General features: G+C 40.7%; 2 protein-coding genes across 2 annotated transcripts in view; one reads left to right on the top strand and one right to left on the bottom strand.

The window, feature by feature from the left end:
* The window catches only part of ppp3r1a (protein phosphatase 3, regulatory subunit B, alpha a), a 41,757-nt gene extending 26,094 nt beyond the window's left edge, over nt 1-15,663 (top strand). Inside the window, exons 3-6 of the mRNA XM_050070819.1 lie at nt 6,143-6,319; nt 8,021-8,080; nt 8,680-8,864; nt 13,381-15,663. Coding sequence (XP_049926776.1) covers nt 6,143-6,319; nt 8,021-8,080; nt 8,680-8,864; nt 13,381-13,428 — 470 coding nt within the window. The 3' untranslated portion in view covers nt 13,429-15,663. The remainder of the gene's footprint in view (nt 1-6,142; nt 6,320-8,020; nt 8,081-8,679; nt 8,865-13,380) is intronic.
* Nucleotides 15,664-17,501: 1,838 nt separating this feature from the next.
* pno1 (partner of NOB1 homolog) lies at nt 17,502-20,916 on the bottom strand. The gene is made up of 7 exons (XM_050070813.1): nt 20,611-20,916; nt 19,167-19,313; nt 18,955-19,038; nt 18,469-18,529; nt 18,221-18,338; nt 17,909-17,979; nt 17,502-17,814 (listed from the first exon to the last, which is right to left on the bottom strand). Exons 1-7 carry the CDS (start codon nt 20,806-20,808, stop codon nt 17,747-17,749), a joined length of 747 nt encoding a protein of 248 aa, XP_049926770.1. The 5' UTR covers nt 20,809-20,916; the 3' UTR covers nt 17,502-17,746.
* Nucleotides 20,917-21,074: the final 158 nt, after the last annotated feature.

Raw genomic sequence — 21,074 nt, 5'->3', positions numbered from 1 at the left:
ATCACTAAGACACATTTAGCTCCAAACCCACAAAACCAGCCTGGAAATGAAAGAAATCTCAAACGGCTGCATTAGAGTCAATGGAGCACAGCTGTGTTGTTGTCGGACCCTGGTCTGAGCCGGCCCATTGCCACATTATGATTGGCCAGTCTGCGTCTGTGGGCGGGACTTAGCAAAGGGTCAGTTATCCACAGAGGTCTCCTCCTCTCGAAAACAAACGGACTAGGTTATTAAAACTAGTAAAAACACTGAATAAAGCAGCTTCACATAAAAAAAGTGTTTTCCAACGCTGCTCGTCACAGAGGGGCTGCTAACTACGGTGTCTGGTTTGTCCATTCTGGGCTACTGTAGAAACATGGTTGTGCAACATGGCCACCTTTATGGATGAGGACCCGCTCCCTGTGTAGATGTGAACAGCTCAATGAAATCACAATGATTCTTATTTTCAGGTGATTATACACTAAAGAAAACATGCTTATTAAATCATATTCCATTTCTGCCAATATATAAATCCTACACACTGGACCTTTAAATGATTAATTGATCATTTCATTCCACACACTGGCCAACGATGGCCAGTGTGTGGAATGAAACCCCAAAACCCTGGTAGTGTTTTCTGTTGGACGATGTAGGAATTCATCTGTGGTATTCTCTTTCCATTTTCACCTGTACAGAACCTCCGAGAGGTTCAAGTTCAAGTTGAACTCTCCACACTCAAGTACCTGAGTTATCCCCTCCATCCTCATTAGCCATCCCTGAAAATGGCATCCTATTATTTGTTGACAAGTGCTCTTTAATTATAAAGTTATTGTCAGACAAAAAGCGAGAGCTGCTCTCTCACTTGCTGTGCGGCGTTGGTTTTCACACCCACATGCAGAATGCAGCGTGTGTGTGCAAGGAAGAGGCTGAACCCTAAATCATAAATGCATTCATAACCACACTTAAACTAAATAAAGACGTGTTTCCGTGCCACCGGCTCTCTTGATTTAATAATGCCTTTGATTTAGGTCCAGTGGTATGGCGATTATCTGTGGCATCAATGCCCCTCACACAGGCTCGACGGCTACGAGCCAAGCTGGTGTCATCTGCTGTGAACAGGAAACAGGAGGCCGCTGATAAGGAAGTGTTTTGTGTCAGGGGACAGCCGTGTGCACGGCTCTGATAACTCACACCTAGTGGACACAGAAACCTTGTGGCATATATCAGATTTTGTACGTGCAGAATCCCCATGTATCAGGAGTTGTCAGGAACATAAAACCAAAGCAGTAAACCAGCGACGCCTCGTTCAGAATAAACCCTCTTTATGTGAGCAAAGATCATGGAAATGAACGCAGTACAACAATCACCCATTGTATACTGACGACTGTTTCCTACAGACGCATAGGGCAAAAACATTGTTTATTAATCAACAGGCTGCGGTGGCTTTTGCATCACAAATTCAGTTTACCACAGCACAGCACACAGACACGGTTTAACAGAGGCTGATGTTAATGCAGGACGAGAATAAGAGGAAATGAATTTGTTATACTTTAGGTTCTCACTCAGACATCAGCATGCTGCGGTCACACAAGTGGACATATTAGATCTTAATTTGTCCCTTTTAATGTCATAGTTTTTAGTCAGCTTAGTCTGTCGCACTCTTTCAATATACTATACCAGGTTTGTTAAACCAGGACTGCAACTAACAGTCACTTTCATTATTGATTAATCTGCCTATTATTTTTACAGTTAATAATCTGGTTTAAAAAGAAATGTCAGAAAACAACTGACAAATGCCCATCACAATATCTGACAGCCTAAGGGGGCGTCTTCATTTTTCTTGTTATTGTTCAAACAACCACACACAATGCAAATATATTCAGTTTGCCATCACAGAAGACTAAGGCCCTGATCACACAGAAAGTGTTTTAGCAGCTAGAGGCGTCTTTTTGTAACTGTTTTAATAAAAATGAAGCTTTTTGCTCGCAGTTTTTGCCAGAGTGCTCTGAACTCCTCAAGTTGAAAAAACTTCAATTCATAGCAGAAAAGCGCCCCACGTCATCTCTTTTTTTGTGGTCTTTTTTCCTATTGTCCAGTTGGATGATTCAAGAGGCGGGCCTTCTGTGGTGGTCACAACAATAAGTTTACAGCTGGTAAACAATGGAGGAGAAACTGGTGGTAGCAGTTGCTGGATACCCAGAGCTATACGGCCCGACGTTAGACAGCAGGTTGTCAAACTGCCCCTGAGTCATCCTTAAATATGACTGGAAACAGCCATCATGGAGGAGAAGCTCTTGGCCAGCTGGTGGTACTCCCCATGATCCAGCCTCTTTTTTAGGGTCTCATGTACCCACACAGATCTCTGTCTACCAGGGGTAGGCAACCAGCGGCTCCAGAGCCACATACAGCTCTTTCGCTCCTCTCCAGTGGCTCCCTGAGGCTTTGACAAAAAAAAAAAAGTAAATGAATAACAGTTGTTTTTTATTTTAATTTTAATTTATCATCGTCGTAAACCTTAAGAAGTTCTTACATTCTCCAACTGTAAAAATGTGTAGCCTATACACCAAATAAGAAAACAGTTTTAACATTTCGTCAACTAAATTATGTGTCATACATCTATGACCTTTTCCTCTATATTTTGCCAAACCTCAATCGCAATAGCTCGTCTTGAGTCTTCCTACCAAGGCTAGCTATGGATTCCAAATCCAAAAAAAGGGAAAAGTCTTGAAGGAAAATAAAATATTTAATAGAGTGTGGAGAGGGTTGTTTGCTTTTACCGCCAATGCATGCAAAGTTAAATAATCATAAAGAGCCCTCTGCAGAGGAGCCACCTTGTGGTAAAACATATTAATGAATGCTTGTTTAGACCTATTAATACCGTTGATAGGTTGATTTAGACTTAGTAGGCTGTGCTACCTTCATATCAAGCTCTAATATGTAAAGGTTGCAGACCCCTCACTTGGGAAATCAGCAAATGTTCAAATTTGAAAACATACAACAAGTGAATTTCTGCTTTAAAATGCTTTAAACTGCTCACCATATGACAAGTACACCATATTTTTGTGGGACTGTCTTTATTGTGAGTTTTCCTATGTGTTTTTTCTGGGAAATATGACATGTGGCTTCATATTTCCCAGAACAGGTGAACTGACATAATCTTTATCCTACTGTTCTCCACCTCCATTGTTTGCTTGCAGCTGCTTGAAGAAGGGTGCTGAGTTTGAAACCAGAAGTTGAAATATTTACTGCACATAATGTCACTACTGTTTGTTTATGTGCTCTCGATGCCCTTCAAGGATTTTTATAGCACCTTTGAGCAAATAAAACTCTTTGCTGTCATGTGACTTTCTTTGTCAGCTTTACTGTTTGACACTGACAGAACAAAGAAGCCCCACAAACTATCCAGAAGAGAAGCATTGCGTCATAACTGTTCTACTGTATGTGTCAGATGTAGAGGAGTGTTGGAGTTGACACATGTTGACTCAACGCGGTATACACTGATAATGTGCGTGCTGCAGGGACTAGTGTGCAGCTTAGTTGTACAGTGATACTGCTCTTTATTTAAAGGTTCCTCAGTTGTAACCAACACAAGAGTCGACTGCTGCGGTTGTGTCCATCCCAACTTCTCGATATCTGTCACTCTCTCTTATTCCTCCCTACTCCTCCACCACACTCACACTCTGATTAGTCATCGAGCTGATGTAGCACAGCGTGTCCGAATGTTGAAACCCAAAACACAACCCACACCTCTCTCTCACTTTCTGTCTTTCTCTCGATCTTGAATGCATATGAGGTGCATACATTATCTTTAAGTACTGTGCACTGTAGATACAGAAGGTCTCAAGTGTCTGAACTCTGCAGGAGGAATGAACACGATCCTCCAAAATATTTTTCTTCATTTGGTGTTTTGATGATGATGGTGGTGGAGAGCGCCGTCGAACACATGGATAGGTGTTCAACTAGGTGAAGATCTGAGGACTTTGAAGGTCATGGCACAAGATTGGCATCATCTTACGACACCATTCAGTGACCTTTGTACCCTGTATGGACGCATATACATTTATGGAGGGTTTTCTTTTGATGTGTCACCTCTGACTGTGTTTATGATGGAGTTTATTGCTGCCTGTGTTAAGGCATATCAGAGCCTGCATACTTTATTTTACACTAAATGTGACAATCTAAAGAAAGAGGTATCTGGTATGATACGAACCTTACAATGAAGTTAACTATCTGACATAACTTTAAAGGTCCAGTACGTAGGATTTAGCGGGATGTATTGGCACAAATTATATGTATTATAATAAGTATGTTTTCCTTAGTGCATAATCACCTTAAAAAATTAACTGTTGTGTTTTCATTACCTTAGAATGAGTCACATATATCTACATAGAGAGCTGGACCTCATCCACAGAGTCCGCCATGTTGCACTGCTATGTTTCTACAGTAGCCCAGAATGAACAAACCAAAAACTGGCTCTAGATAGGACAATTTGCTATTTCACATATGCCTCAGTAGTCCCTCTGGGATGATGACATCTTAAGATGAGCACACGTTAGCAGGTGTTGGGCTAGCAGCCTATCTCTGATGAGCCAAATAGCGTCTGAGAAACACAGATTTGTAACGTGAAGCTGCTTTATTCAGTGTTTTTACTGGTTTTAATGATCTGGTTCATTTATTTTGGAGAGGAAGAGACCTCTGTGGATAATTCGGCTCCCGGTAAAAACCTCCTGAATGTTTGGATCTTAAGTTATCAGAGACAAAAGTTGAGCACACATTAGCAGGTGCTGGGCTAGCAGCCTATCTCCGACAAGTCAAACAGCATCTGAGAAACACTGATTTGCAACATGAAACTGCTTTATTCAGTGTTTTTACTGGTTTTAATCATTTTGTTCGTTTGTTTTGGAGAGAAGAGACCTCTGCGGATAATTCAGCTCCTGGTAAAAACCTCCTGAACAATGTACACTAAAGGAATCCTAACCAGGAGTTCACACATGGTACACAGGAGAAGTTTCAGCTGGTTGCACTCTGTAATCCTCACCTCTAGATGCAACTAAATCCTATACACTGTTCCATTTCCAATTTCGGCTGTTGTGCCATTAGAGTTAACATCATAATAAGTCAGCCTTTCAGTGTTATCTTTTCCTGTCGCTCACCTGATCCGGCTGTCCTCATGGAGGTCACTCAACCTGGAATGAACTCAATTCCTCACCTCATAGATCTGGCACACACACCCTCCGCTCCTTCCCTCTGCTAGCTACGTATTAAGATTAATAGATAGCCCGTGTCATTTAGGACCCCAGATTAAAGCGAGCGAAGTAGTAGTTTGTGGTTGGCCAGTGGGATCATGTGACTATGTGTGAATGAGCTTATATAGTAATTGACAACTGGCTTTGTTATTGCTTCTGGATTACTCCTTGCCATTGTTCAGTATACCGGCCGGGGAGTCGGGGCTGCTTCTGATGGCAGGGACACAAAAGATTCAGACCCCCTCTTATAAAAAAGCACCAGTAGACTACAAAGGCTGTAAGTTTGCAAAAGTTATATCTGTGTATTTGTCTCTCTGTCTTCTGATTCCTCAGTCACTCCTTCTCCTCTGCTCTTATTTCTCCACCTTTCCCTTGTTCTCTATCAGCTTCATGTGACGTTTGCGATCCAGCAGTCGGAGCTTTTTCAACAGTTGCACCCATTTGAGGTCTCTGTGGAGAGAAGCAGAACAAAATGTACTGTGGTTATTGTGGGTATGCAGCTTGGAGCGGTTAGTGCAGGCCGGAAGTGGTGTCCTTGACCTAGTTACAAGTGTTGGCTACTAAAATTTATGACTACTGTTCATGCAGGTGTTAGCAGGGATCTTTATGGTTTGCACAAACATCCACTGGCTTTGTATATGTCATTTTGTTTTATCCATCTCAGGAGAATATTGCTGCAGGTGAACAGTGCACCGTGGCTCACTTTTAACTCTTTCCTGTTCTCTTCTTGTAGTATTACCCCCCTACATGGCTGCTGTGACATAATGGGGCTGTCGGAGCACCATGCATCTGACCCCTGTGTACCCTATGATGTGCTTTCTTACAGTTCTGATCATCTAAGAGAACGCCACCTGAATGTGTGCAAAGAAAATGTCTCATCCGGATCTCTCTCTTTTTTTTTCTTTGTCTTTGTTCAGTCGATGCTGATGAGATTAAGAGGCTAGGGAAGAGGTTTAAGAAACTCGACCTAGATAACTCCGGCTCGCTCAGCGTGGAGGAGTTCATGTCGCTGCCGGAGCTGCAACAGAATCCGCTGGTGCAAAGGGTTATCGACATATTTGACACAGACGGGAACGGAGAGGTGGACTTTAAAGGTAAGCAATAAACTCTGTTGATTTTACAGCTTTATTCTGGTCTGTGTCAGTCTGTGAGAAGGTACCACAACACTGCTGATGGTATTGGCACAGGTTCTTCATCATATTTCAGAAGGGTTTTCTCAAAGTGCAGTGCTGCTTTCACAGTTGTTTTGTGACTTTAGCACACTCACAATGTGAATAGTGTTTTGAATTGGTATTTGACATCTAGGCTTTAATCCTGTCCCGCATTGAAAGCATACACCGAGCTCAGAACCAGATAGTTGAATCAAATACAGAGGCTGCTATGTATTTTTGAGCTGAACAAGAAGTGAGTGGAGGACGTGTGATTGTACTACCAAACATTTATATCTGACAGAATTAGTGCTGTGAATCTGTACTCAATACTTTCAAGGCATCACTGTGTATTTGACTGAATTGGCAGCATGTCGAGATGCCACCAAAATGTTTAAAAGTACAGCGGTGTTTCATGCACATGAGGAGTACCAAATGAAGTTGAAAAAATAAATGTATCACATGAAAAACTCATCGGTGTCGGTATTACTTTCAGCGCACTCGTATTGTTGGTATCGTAACATTTTAAACGATGCCCAGCCCTGGACAGAAGTCATGTTTAGTTTTTCTATCAAGCCAGTATCACAGAGGTATTTTTATTTGAAAGGACAGTGTGCAAGTCAAAAGTCATGTTTAACCCCTAGGGCAAAAAAAAGAAAAGGTGTTACCTGCTACCACAGCTGTGGTTTGCAGTGACACAATAGAAACCCCTCAAAGAATGGCATCAGCTAGGAGAAATATGCTGTAAAACCAGCTTTGTCAATTTCAGCGTTTGTATTTCACCACAGTGCATAAAAGCACACGAGCCAAAGAACCACCAAAACAAAACAAGAACTTAATCCACCTTGATGTTTTCTGTAACAAAGCAAATTAAAGGACAGTTCACCTCAAAATCAACATGTTTTTCTGCACCCAGCAACCATATCACCATGCAGAAGGAAGCGTGCATCTACTCATAGACGAGAGGCCTGTGCCAGTGACAGCTTGACATGTAAACACGCCTGAGCTGTGATGTTAGCTCGCTCAGTGGTGCTAGGTGAGCTAGCAGTAGATGCACGCTTCCCTCTGTGCGATGATACAGTTGGCAGGTGTGGTCTGGTAGAAAGAAAATAGTTCCTGCATGAAACTGCTCAGAACAAGGTCTGTGGATTATCTTGAGTAACCAGGTCATGATTTCTGGAAAGTGACATCGCTGTTGAGTTTTTTAAATGTATTTTTCGGCACCTGAGCGCCACAAGCTGAGTGACATCTAGTTGGAATATAATCAGCAGCATTGGATTGGTAAAGAAAATCCACTTTCTGAATCTGAACTGAATATATGACGGGGAATAATCCATCACCCTTACGTAAAGATAAGTGTTAAAAAACATCCATTGTTCTCCAAATTTAAGAAGACACAGTTATCTTATCTTATCTTCCATTATTAAATATAATCTTCTATAATCTATAATTAAATATCATTTTTGATTTCTATGATTGAAATAAGGAAATGGAGCAGGGAATCTGTAAGTGTAGATCTAAAGCCTCGGAAATCAATAAAAAAAAAAAATACTGTCAGAACGTTTAGTAAGAACTGTAAAATGTTTGTGAATGCTCTGTCAGTGGAGACCGTAGAGCACAGCACTGATTGTTGTTCTCCTCTCCCAGAGTTCATCGAGGGAGTCTCACAGTTCAGCGTCAAGGGGGACAAAGAACAGAAGCTCCGGTGTAAGTAAAGCTGCTTCTTCATTACAACAATATGGTGCTGGTTCGAGGTCTCGTCTCCGAATACATCTGCTTGTTTTGCTGCGTTGGGACTTAGACCAGGCAGGGCTGAGTCTCCTGTGTCTCCCCCGCTCTGTTTGTCTCACCTTGCTCCACTGGGACAACTAAAACCCCCGTGAGGAAAGATGTAAATGTTGAGCAGTGTGCAAAATTCTATCCAGTTATTATTTTTGAAGCCAGGTTTCTAGCAGTGCTCAGCGCAGGTGTGCGTGTAGGATCAGGCTCAAAGCGAGTCCGACCACTCTCATAACAAAGAGGCTGGAGAAAGCTGAGATGCGGCTGCTTGTAGTGGAGTCGGTGTAACTGGAGGCCAAACAAGAGCATGTCTGATAAGGGCTTATTGTTTTGGTTTGCTCAAGAGTTTACCGTGGGGGACAAAGTTTAAGAACAGGTGAAGACTTTATGTAACTGAGACGAATGTTCCTCTAGCAGATGAACTCAGAGATTAATTCTCCTCATGTGGAGCTCTGTAACTGATGTAGACTCTGTTCTAACTCTATGTCTGCTCCTTCCCTCTCTCATCTCTCACCCTGCCCTCACAGTCGCCTTTAGGATCTACGACATGGACAAGGACGGCTACATCTCCAACGGCGAGCTCTTCCAGGTGCTGAAGATGATGGTAGGCAACAACCTGAAGGACACGCAGCTCCAGCAGATCGTGGACAAAACTATTATCAACGCAGACAAGGACGGAGATGGCAGGATATCCTTTGAAGAGTTCTGTGCAGTAAGTATTTGGGGGGGTGCAGTGACATTTCTGCTGATGCAGCCGGTTTTGGTGAAGGCAAATGTCAAAGGGGCAAAAAAAAACTTTAGAGGAACAAACACCTTTTCGCTCAGGCTTCACAGCATTGGGTTTCAGGCTCATGCTTGCTGTTGTCAAGGGCTATAAACATAGTGTATAATGTGGCACTAAAACACGCTGACTGTGATACTACAGGAGTGTTGGACCAAGCAACAAATAAAAGGTCACATTTATTCTACATTGAAACCATCCAGCTAAGATTATCTAACAGTATTAATGAGTACAACTGTGAAATAAGCTTATATTTATAGTGAGAAGGCAATAATGAGGAGTGCATGATTCTTATATAAGGAGAGAAGAAGCTCAGAGTTAGAGGTTTGTTTCTTTAAAATAATCAGTGAGGAGGGTGGAGGGTTACTAAATGTCTTTGGAAATATGAGTCTTTAGTGACAAATAGGGAGTGACTGCTGTAGGGAGAGGGTTATTGCAACACTGGGTGAGGGAAACCTTCACAGTCAACATGGTACTTCTGTTGGAAAGTTCTCCTTTGTTGAATTGGACATACCATAAAACGTCAGTTAGTAGCCCGGGCTATTATTTGCTCAAATCACTGAACTCAACAGGTCTATATTTGGGACAGGCCTTTAATTCCTTTCACACAAAACTGTTGCTCAGGAAATACGATCAAACAGTTTATTAAAACCAGTATAAATATTACTTCTATAAAAATGAGGCTTCAGATAATATATCAGTTATGAATCATTTATGTGATCTAGCTCCTACAGACAGCACATCACAGAGAGAATTACAGCACCCGCCATACCAACGCATCACTTTCTCCTGTTAAAACAGCACTCACAACTTGGATTAATTTTTATTAGAAACCCCTTTGATCTGAGGACCCTTATAGACTTACGGAATATAAATAACTTAAAGGGTAATCGGTATCGGGAAGGAAAAAGTGGTATCGGTACATCTCTAGGTCCCCCTCCACAGAGTTCACTATGTTGTTCTAAAGTAGCCCAGAACAGACAGAGAAGACTTTCACGTTTTCACATCAGCTACCGCACCGCTAAATGCCACTAAATGTTTTACACTGGACCCTTTAAAAAGTAAAGATTTCAGTTTTTTTAATCAGCTTCATATCATAACATTGTGGGTAGTATGTGTAAATGAACTACAGTAAATGTCCTCCATCTTTCTAACACCCAGATCTCCCTGCTCTTCTCCCAGCTTAAGTCTTTCGCTGGCTGTACGTCCACATTTTTGTATGCCCGCCACCACAGACAAAGAGTATAGAGGCAGATCAAAAGAAAGACGCCCCCTCTGTCTCTTCCTCCATCAAACACAGACCAAACTCCAATCACAGGTCAAACTAGACACTGCTGATCAAATATAAACTGAGATTCTGTCACTGTGTTGCCTACTTCTCACTTGAAATGTCTTCAGAAACATATTTTAGTGCACTGTTTGGCTGTAATATGATCATTTGTGATCAGGAAGTGGGCACCATACTGAAACCAAGAAGCCAAGATTCTGTGTCTCGCCTCAGATGTTTTCTGAAACTTATTTTTAGCTCAACATTTAACAGTTGCTAGCCAGCTGTTACATTGTTTCCTGTGTCGAAACGTCGAAGCTCGCATTACGACACCCTTCAGCGGGAGCTTTTATTGGCCCAGTGCAGCACAGTGCATTCTGGTAGTTGTAGGTTTTCTACCTCGAGCAAAAGCAAATGCCACAGCCCTTTTTCTCTGTTCTCTCTAGTAATGTAGCCCCTTTTTTAAAAAGTATTTGCGTCTTCCTCATGCACAGACAGCTCAGGTTTATGAAAAGAGCATCTCTCCAGCAGTGAAATGCTGCTTTAAGTAAGAGTTATTTATACATTTCTTTAACCACGAGACACTCATACAAACCTGCTCCACAAGGTTAAGAGAAACACTTGTAATTAACCTACAAGAAGTGACCATAAAAGACTATTCAGAGCTTTGTAAGAGAAAATGTTAAAGGGAGGAAAGTGATCTGCAGCTGATGAGGATGCAGAGGATGGAAGGAGCGGGGTGATGCAGTCCTGCTGAAAGCCAGGCCGCTGATTTCTGGATTAATAGCTGATGGATGATTTGATGTAGATCAGTTAAGACATGGCTGCTCTGTCTCAGCAAACAATAAATATGTGTCCATCCTGGAGATAGTTTGCTAATCTGTGACTGCTGTGAAACAGATTTTAAAACCAATTCAGATCAGAAGCACATGTCCTTAATTATCTAATTCAAGATCAAAGAGGCGAGCAAAGTCTCAGCCACACACAACTCATCTCGCATTGGACCCCGGTGGAGCCGGCGTTGCTCGGAGACATTTTCTGAACAGAAAGGCAGTAACTCTGACAGACACAAGGCCCACATTCAACGGCTGCATCTCCGGAGCCTTGAACTGAAAAGAGCTCTCGTCCTTGTGGGAGTGTATTTTCAGGATGGCGCAGGAGAGTATTAGATCCCATTTGTAACAAAAGCGGCGCGGCTCAAACACTTGAAGGTTCAGGGAAGAGACGGCGTGACATGATTTCAGTCTGGCTCATAGTACAACTTAACACGTAACGGTAACAAAGAGGGTGTAAAAATAGGACGACGGATATAAAAATAGATTTTTGTCACAAGGTTGTTCGTAGTAAAGGAAAGTGTGTTTACACCTCCAGTGCTGCTGCAAGATCTCAGCAGTATAACAACACATAGGAGTGTTAAAACATAACTGTTGTGTAGCGCTCGAGTAAAGGGGCAGTCCGCTGATTTCACACACAGAGTTCGGGTGTTATTTGATGTTTAACAGAGGCTGGGTGATATAGTAGTTGCATTTTGGGACATATAGGATCCTTTTTTTTGGCGTTTGACCACAACTAGAGACTTTTCCTGATCAGCTGCTTCAGTTTTGAGCAGTCCTTAATAGATATGTCACGTGTCCTCCAACTTTACGAAAGTGTGACACTAAATGACACAGCTGTTACATTTAATGGACAGTTTTGATCATCTCTTCAAAGTTATAGGATATAGCATATATACGTCCCTAAAACTATATCATGATATTTTTAGGCAATATCTCTTTGCTCTTTGCAATAAGATTTTTTAACTTGGTGTTTTGCCTCGATTTATTTCTGCGCTGCATCCACAACCTATGTTGCATCCTCTTGAAAGTGTGCTGCACCTGTCTGGTCGCTGCCCAAAGTACCTTCACACTGAGATATAATTTAATCTTAATATCTTAAGTACTAGTGTCAACATTGTTCATAATGCAGTTTTTATTTCTATGTTATTGTATTTATTTACATATTTAGATTTCACACGCCTGTTCTTACCTCTTATAATTCTCTACTCTTTACATCGGAGCGACTATAAGGAATCACAGTTTCCCCTCAGGGCTGGGGGCCACAGCCCACGAACATCCCATCCACAGCACAATAAGAAAACACTGGCAGAGGGCAGAGTCTCTGCAGATAAACAAACACCACACACTTGTAGTTGGTCATAAGTGATGATCTAGAGGGATTACTTTTCTATGAATTTACACATTATAATGCGGCTTCCAAATAAGTTCAATAACAGACGCAATAACAGAGATATGATGAAGTCACTGTCTTTGGTTTGGTTTTACTCACTGTTTGATGACCCAGGTGCTTCAGCTGGTTCAGAGTTGACTGATTTGCAGGATGTGTGGAGAGATGCAGGATGACACCGTGAACTGATTGTCTTGACTGTTGAGTTCAAAAAATGAAAACAAAACTCCCCAAATAAACAGACCTTCCCAAAAACAAAGTTCAGATCAATGCTGTGTTAAACAACTTCATCATACAGTTAAAACTAAGACTAACCGTGGCCTCTTCCACGCTGCACACTCACCTCAGCACACCTGGCTTCAATCAAAGGTTCCTGAGATGCCAGGTCAGGTGGTGCATTAGAGTGACTCAAAAAATTATAGGAAAACTAAGTCTTGCTAGAAATGGCTCTGACACATTGATTTTTAGGAAAATCCTGCAGAGTATACATTTTAAAGTCTTTTATCCAGGAACAAAGCACCAACGTTCACTGTTTCCAGCTTCTTAAAATTAAAGATTTGCTGCTTTTCTCTGTTTCATATCACTTGAAACTGAATTGTTTGGGGTATTTTTCACAGACTTTTCAGTGTTTTCCCACATTTTCAAACATCCGAACCTTAGATAGTGGAATACGTACAGTTTTTTGGTGGGAGACGTGTTTTTTCATAGCAGACATTTTGATTTGTCACAGTAGGAAAGGCAGAGATGTAGTCAATAACTGCGTTCCATTTCAATCAGCAGTTTCATGGCTGTGCAGATGTGCATGCTGGTTCACGGTCACGGCTTACTGGGACACTTAATGGAACTGAGCTTTTGTTAATGTCATTTGTAACACTTGTGTTTTTTCTTTCACTGCGTCTAACAGCGCTGGATTAATGAGTGTGTTTACCTCTGTTTCCCTCTCCCTCTCTCCTCCAGGTGGTCGGAGGTCTCGATATACACAAAAAGATGGTGGTGGACGTGTGAGCGCTCCTCCGCTTGCTGACTCCCCCCCTTCCTCCTCGACACTCGCTTTCTCCACCATCTCTGAAGATCTGCTCAAGACGTCCGGCAAAGCGCTCTCTGTGTAACTCAATGGAAGTATTCTCTCTCTCTTACTCTTCTTCTTTCTTTCTTTCTTTCTCTCTGTGAAGCCACTTTTTCTTTCAAAAAGAACCACGGGCCTCGTGAAGCCAACTTTGAAGTGTTATTGAACTGTAAATCCTCTCAATAACCCGGTCGTAGCACTTTAAGAGACTGAAGGACATCTATTTGTCACTCGCAAGAGCAACTCCAATTTTGGATGAGGGGGGAGAGGCTGGTTGGCTTGTTCATATTTCATCCTTTCTTTTTTCTTTTTTTGTTAATTGTTATTTTTGATATTTATTTTTTGTTCTTGTCTTTTATAAAGAAGAAAAAATACAAGTATATCTACGGTTGTCTCGTGAGGGGAAAGTGTATAGCATATTAACACTTGACTTACAGTACAACTAGAAAGTAGGGTATGAAGTGCCAACCAGAACATATCCAGAAACCAGTCCAAGTTATTACCTGTCATCACCGCTGTCGCTCACACCGACACTTCCGACTGCACGACCTCGAGTCATATTACATGCAAGACTAAATTTCTGACTTTCTGTCCTCACTTTTAGCTCACACACACACACACACACACACACACACACACAAAGCTGTTTGGATTAGACCAGTGAAGCTTCCAGACACTCAGCAAAGCAGTTCATGTTTCTCCTTTACTTGTGATAAGATTTATAGTTTTATTCATACTTAAGAATGTGTTTATCCTCGTTTCCTGTCATGAAATCATAGGTAGATCAAATTAATGCCAAGAAAATGTCTTTCCAAAATATTGTGGCTGCAAACTGATACATGGTTTACTCTCGACGAAGCATTTTGCATTTACCAGTGTGCATCCACGAGACAATCTCCAAAGCAAAACACAGCTCTGCGCTCACACTGACGAAATGAACTGTAGTGGAAAGATTAGATTTATATTTAACGTTCAGAACAGAGGCTGATGGCAAAGAACTGAGAGTGAGTAGAGAATGGAGTACATAACGATTTAAGAGACTTATCTGCAGGCAGCGTTTTTTAACCAATATGTGTATATTAGGTAATCAATGTGCGCTCGAGGAGACGGCTTTGCCTCTGCTTCACATGAGCCCTTCTGAATACTTACCTTTCTCGGTACAGAGCAGGACGGGTCCGTTTTCTTTAACGCAACACGAACACTTAAAATCTTAACACGTTGGCATGATCAGTGTGCAATGGGATAGAGTGTATATTGTAGTTTATTTTGTTTAGTTTTTATTTTTGGGAACGTGTACATTTCAAAAGTTGGCTTCCTCTCCCACTTCTTTTTTCTGTCACGATCACCTGATTTTCTCCCCCTCCCACCCACTAACACGCAAACAGGGAGAACAACTGAAATTCAACCAAATGTTTATTTCTAAGGGAAAATGCTTCCTACTATAAACGGCATCGGGATGGCTTTTTTATTTTTGCTTTGGAGGCCGACTGCAGGTGTGAACAGGAGTTTTCAGTCAGAGATGTGAATCAGGAGCGCTCCGTTGTCCCTCATCCCAAAGCTCTGCACGGCTTGGGCCTCCCTGTGCTTGCATGACATGGAAATATATTTTTTGTTGTGCATGTAGATGCATTTTTTGAAATAATCCTCTTGTTTACACATGGATGGTGATGTTAATATATTTAAGAATTTAATGGTATACAATATGGATGTTGCCAAACTTTGGTAAATGTACACATATTATGAGAGGTAATCCAAATGAACTGAACTACATGTAACTTTTTGTATTTTACCCGGGTCAGCCAGATGCTTCTATTCCAGTAAAAGTTGCATATCTGATCCTGTCTCAAACTGCCACACACTGTACTCAGCTTAAAGGGGAAATTTTGATGTTTTTTTTTTCCTTTCTTTTGTATATAAGTATTTGTTAAATGCAGTTCTGGCTCTCTGTTCTCTGTATAGTTCAGACCGCGCTTTAGTTTGTAAGTGCTATTTTTTCTCAGAGGGACTTGGGTTCTTTTTAGTTTGTGTGGGGGATATCTGAAAAGATTTAAGTTTGAGAACCTTTTTTTTTTCCTTTTTCTGCATGCTGCATCTTATGCTGTGGGACTGTTGGAAACTTGATACTGTATGAAAATTAAATAAAATTTAAATAAACTTTGAAATGTTGAAAGTAATCCATGTTTTGGGTCATTTTTCATTACCCCTCCCTCAGGATGTTACTGACTGGACTGTATGCAGGGGGTCCACAGGTGTCAGACAGCTTTTTAAGACCTGTTCAAGACACATTTCAGGACTGATTTTGGACAAATCAATTTACTTATTTAAATATCGCAGGTAAGCAGTGCAGGCACGTACTATATATGTGGTCTTGAGCAGTGTCTACTAGTGTCAATCTACATTTTGGCAACAGATAAGTGCAAGTATGAAGTAAAATGACGTAACACTAGAGATGTGGACTTCAGCAGAACTCAAGCGGAGGAAAAATAAATATCTGCTAAGAATATTATTGTGGCATGTAAGAAATCTTTAACCAAGAAATTGCCATAAAAAGAAATACCAAGTATTGATGAATGGATTGACTTGGTTCATAATATCTATGTAATGGAGAGACTGACTCTCAGTTTGAGAACCCAGGAGATTTTTATTGACAACTGGATAAAATGGTTTATATGTCTCAAACATTAGACCTGACTTTGTCTAAACAAGTATTAGAAACACTGATGTGACTTGTAGCCCCCCACTGTCTCTGTATGTATGTCTTGTTTCAACATTCTTGATTTAGTTATAATTTACTCTCATGATTTTTATTTATGTTAGAACTTGTAAAAGTATTATTGTACTTATTTATTTACCCCCTTTTTTTGCTTATGGTCTTTATGTTCATCTGGTTCTGGATTTCATTTACATATGTTCATACTGCTTCTATAAACCAATAAAAAGAGAATTACAAAAAAATTGTTGATGTTTGCAGTAGCTACGACCTCACAAATTGAAATCTAAGGCTATTTAATGACTTTTAAGGCCTTATGTTGTAACACTGAATTTAAGACATCTGAAGATTTTCTAAGGACCTGTAGACACCCTGGTACAGCCATGATCACACTTGATTTGTCAGACAGCAGCAGACAGTAGGACTATCAGTGTTAATGAAGTAGGTTCTGATCAAAAACCTGACACCTTATAAACTTCAGTAGTTGGGTTGCCGTCTAAATGTAGCACGAATTTTAGCCAAATTTTCAGACAGTTGGGAAAAGAAAATGCAAATGTATGCGATTTTCTGTCAATGTGAATATTGGGAGTTAATTCTCTGGTCAGGAGCTACTGCAGAAGAGGAGGGCGCAATAAGTTGATGTAAATAAAAAAGCGCCAGTCAAATCTTAAACTAAGGAACACAATGGATGTGTGATAACAAAAACCACACTGGTCAATGGAAATACAGAGTTTTAAACCAGTGGTTCCCAACTGGTGGGTCCTGGGTCCATTGTGAATGGACCATGAATAACTCGTGAACGTGTTAAGTCTGTAAAAAGTACAGTGAATTTCCCGCACAGAGCTTTTACTTTGAAGTGCGGTTCTCTGCTGTAGAGTGAGTGACTAACGGACAGCTACATGACAGAGATACGAACTAGCTCAATGACATGGCCAAATGCAAGTATGATGCTGAACACACTGAGCTGTGTGGACCTGGAACAATGACTAAAGAGAAATCAGGACCCTGTGGCTGGACCAGTTGGGAACCACTGTTTTAAACAACTAATATCACAGCTGCGTGCTCTTGGAAGAGTTCTGCTAACATCCCTGTGTGCAGAAGCATGTTAAGAGATGACAGACAGCATGCAGTGGCCTGTGCAAAGACAATACAATGTGACTATAGGTTACATTATTTATTTGCTGGATGTGTTTGTATTGCAAAGTAGTGGCATAAACCTTTTATTGATTCACCCGCTTTTTGTCTTTTCCACTCTACATAAAAATATGTAGATAAAAATTATCTAGTGACAAATTAAACTCATTTGTTCGTCGGGATTGAAATTATTTATTTACACAAACGTATGCTCACAGATAATCGCACTCTGTTAATGCATGTATCATTATTTAGCCTCATGTTTGGGGTCAACTGATCCAAAGTGTGTCAGCTTTGTGCATGAGGCCATGACAGAGGAACCTGAGGTGTCAGTCCAAACAGTCACAGATCAATGTAGGGTTCCATCAGGCAATGGGAGGGGAGGATAAATACACACTGCAGCCAATCAGGTTTCAGAATCTCTCAGCAGTCCGGCTGGCCACCACCCTGATGTTGCCGTAGACCTTTGAAGGTGGACTTCCTGTAGAGGCAAAAGGGGGTTTAAAGGTCAGTTTTGAGCACCACATGTGCTTTCAAAGAGTTCCAGATGTGACATAAACGAATATCTTTCTTACCTAAGATTAAGTTACATATCGCTGTCCGGGCCATCTTGATATTCTGGAAAGATCCTAATAAGTGAACTTTTCTGTTGAGAGACAGATGAGGGAGAGTTAAAAGCTTCAGTTAAGAGAAACAAAAGAGGAGGCATTTCTCTGTGGTCTGTAAGTCATCATCATCACCATCATCATCATCATCATCATTCCCCCGAGGGAGGACTTCACAACTGCCAGTAAGTAATTCTATCAGTGATAAAATGCTGATGAATAATTATGTTGCTAAAATAGTATCAGCATAATCTAGTAATGGTGGAAGGAAAGATGACTCACGTGTCTGCAAGCACAATGCGAGTCTTTGTGACGTTCTCAATGGTGAATTTGGTCTTCCCTCCCTTTCCTGCTATTCTTCCGATGGCTCTGGATAAGTGGTCTCCCTTCAGAGGTTTCACTGCCAAGACAAACGTCATGAGATGACATAGAAAACAATTAAATACACATCAAGAGGACGGTGAGTTCACTCTGCAGCAGTGGACGAAAAGGGTGTAAAAAAATATCATGTGGGTACAGTGCCAGCTTACCGTCTGTGACATCGAAGCTTTCTAGGAAAAGCTCATCTAATCTGATCAGAGCTAAAGCATCCTGGAAAGAGAAAGTGTGAGCGTTAACGTCGTATAACCACAGCAGTCTATTAAAGGTGACAGTAATTAAAGAATAAGAATGGGCTTTTAAATTTAGGAATATCTGACAAAATTATTTGCAACATTTGGACGATACAATCTACAAAATTCTCTGCAGGTTTTACAGACTGTTTGACTGTGGCTTTATCTTTTCAGCAGTGCGGAACACTGACTTGTTGATGTCAAATACTTTGACAGTTCAGTATCAGCACACCAAAAATTAAATCCAAGTCCTAATCCTGAATCTCTACCACTGTCCCCACACTTAACAGTGTCTAAAATACACATTCTGTACAAAAACAGACTGAAAAACCTGATAAAAATAATCATGCAGTCATGAAATGAAAACATGCAGAGCTCACCAAACCCTTTCATCAGTGTACTTACTTCAACCTGGAATCCCAGAATAAATGCTCTAACAAAATCTGTTGCTTTAGTGAGTGAGGCAATGTCCTCTGTTTCTTTGCATGTCTGAAAAAAGAAAAGTATATCACACAAACTATAGGTGCCAGAGAAAAACAGTGCAGGTGGTATTATTGTTAAAAAAAAAAAAAAGCTCAGTCAGGTCAACATGGCTACAATAGGATGGGGAAACTTACTTTAATTTCAACATTCCTAGTTTTGAGGTTGAATCTAACTTGAAGCTGCAGGTTCTCTACAATGGGGGTGAAAATCTTCAGCCAGTTTTCTTTCAGCGGGGTGTACCTGTGAGCTGGGACGGGGATTTTGCGCATCTCAGTTGGTCCCTGAAAACACACACAAAACAATTACTTCACTGCGTAACTGTGTTCTGTGGCACTAAAGTGGGATTCATTTGAATACCACTAAAGTTACAATATCCAACAACGCCTTAAAAGCAAAAACACACGATTAAAAGTCAAAGTCGTGCAGAACACAGCGCCTTAAGAGTGAGTAGAAGTCTTAGCAGCACAATGTGCTAAAGCACACTCGTCACTGTGACTGATTGTCCTTTTCAGCTTTTAATTACTGATGCATTAATTTGCATTCTTAATTTTAAAGTTGTGGGTGGCCTCACTAATCCTTATAATGCTGGGTAGGTATTAGGTATGAATATTTTAAAAACTTATTCTACAAAGTAGCTGGTGACTGCAGCCATTACACAAGCGTACTGTTGCATGCAGTGAAATAAAAGTCTCAAAAATCAGTATAATGCAAAAAAGAACCACACAACTGCGGTTAATTATTAAAGTTTTGGCTTCCAGTGGTAGCCTGTAACAAAGCATATTTATCTAAGTATTGTGCTCCAATACTTTACTTGAGTATATCCAGGTAAATATTGTACTTTCTACTCCATTAAATTTGTCTGACAGCTTTAGTTGATTTGTCATACCCTTCCTGTAAGTCAAAATCATTGGTGATATTGAATTTGTATTTTCCTGGTAAACTACATGATGTGTGTTCAGAGAATAATCCTACTTCTTAAGCTTAAAAACTATTTAAAAACCCTCATGGGTCCACTGGAATATGAATAGTCACAAAGCTGAAAACAAGACTGTTTTTTCTGACACCATGACAAGCTGACAGCGAGGCTATAGTTTAATCTATGGGGCTAAAACAAGTGCAACCATAAACATCTACAGCCGTAAAATGCAACATACACACTAATGCAGCAGCCATTTTAATCCAAAATTATCTATAATAGATAGTGACACGGAACATTCAACTGCACAATGACTACTTATACTTGTCACACATTAACGTGATAATACTTAAATACTTTTACTTAAGTAACATATTTAATGCAGGACTTTTACTTTACACCGAATATTTTTACAGTGTTGTATTATAAGTTGTACTAAGGATCTCAATACTTCTTCCACTATTGTTGATCCTCCCTGAGTCACTTGTACAACATACTTGCAGTAGCTTTATTTAGTGCAGTCACAAGACAACAGTGCGCATGCGCAAAAATAGTTTCTAGTTCTAGACGGAGACAAATAACATTGAATAAACAAGTGTTTGTATTTATATTTGGTACCACTGACAGACCACACAGAGCACATGTACACAGTCAGTAGTTACCCTTAATTTGTCGCTTGATATCGGTGGAAACTGCGGCCGCTTGCTCGCCACGGGCCCCTCAGTGTCCATGTCCGCTCCATCTTGTTCACGTTTTCGCTTCTGACTCTTTTTAGACTTCACCTTTGTGAAGGACTCCGTGTCGTCTTTACTCTCCATGGCGGCGCCAGCCTCTGGGGTTGTAGTTTTATCGGTGTCCATCCTTGAAACTAGTTTTAAATCAGATTAAACGGTCAAAACTGAGGCTGATGTGGGATACACAGGCATGAGGGTGTCCTCGTGCGACGAAAAGGACCTCAACCGCCACATCGTCGACGCCTGTAGACAGAAAATAATTATTATTCGAGTTGTAATTAGCAAATATGTCTCATTTAGGGACTAAAATTGAGTTTAAAGTAATAATATATCTGAATACATTGTCTATGTATCTAAAATACGTCAAATGCTTAACTTAAATGAATGATTTT

Source organism: Epinephelus moara, chromosome 19, assembly GCF_006386435.1.
Source record: "Epinephelus moara isolate mb chromosome 19, YSFRI_EMoa_1.0, whole genome shotgun sequence".
NCBI lineage: Eukaryota > Metazoa > Chordata > Actinopteri > Perciformes > Serranidae > Epinephelus > Epinephelus moara.
This window is presented reverse-complemented; position numbering and strand designations above follow the sequence as displayed.

Coding starts and splice junctions, on each gene's coding strand:
- pno1 (XM_050070813.1), bottom strand. CDS start 20,808: ATGGACACCGATAAAACTACAACCCCAGAGGCTGGCGCCGCCATGGAG. Junction 19,314..20,610: donor TATCAAGCGACAAATTAAGG/GTAACTACTGAC, acceptor GTGTGTTTTCAG/GGACCAACTGAGATGCGCAA. Junction 17,980..18,220: donor CGCATTGTGCTTGCAGACAC/GTGAGTCATCTT, acceptor GTCTCTCAACAG/AAAAGTTCACTTATTAGGAT.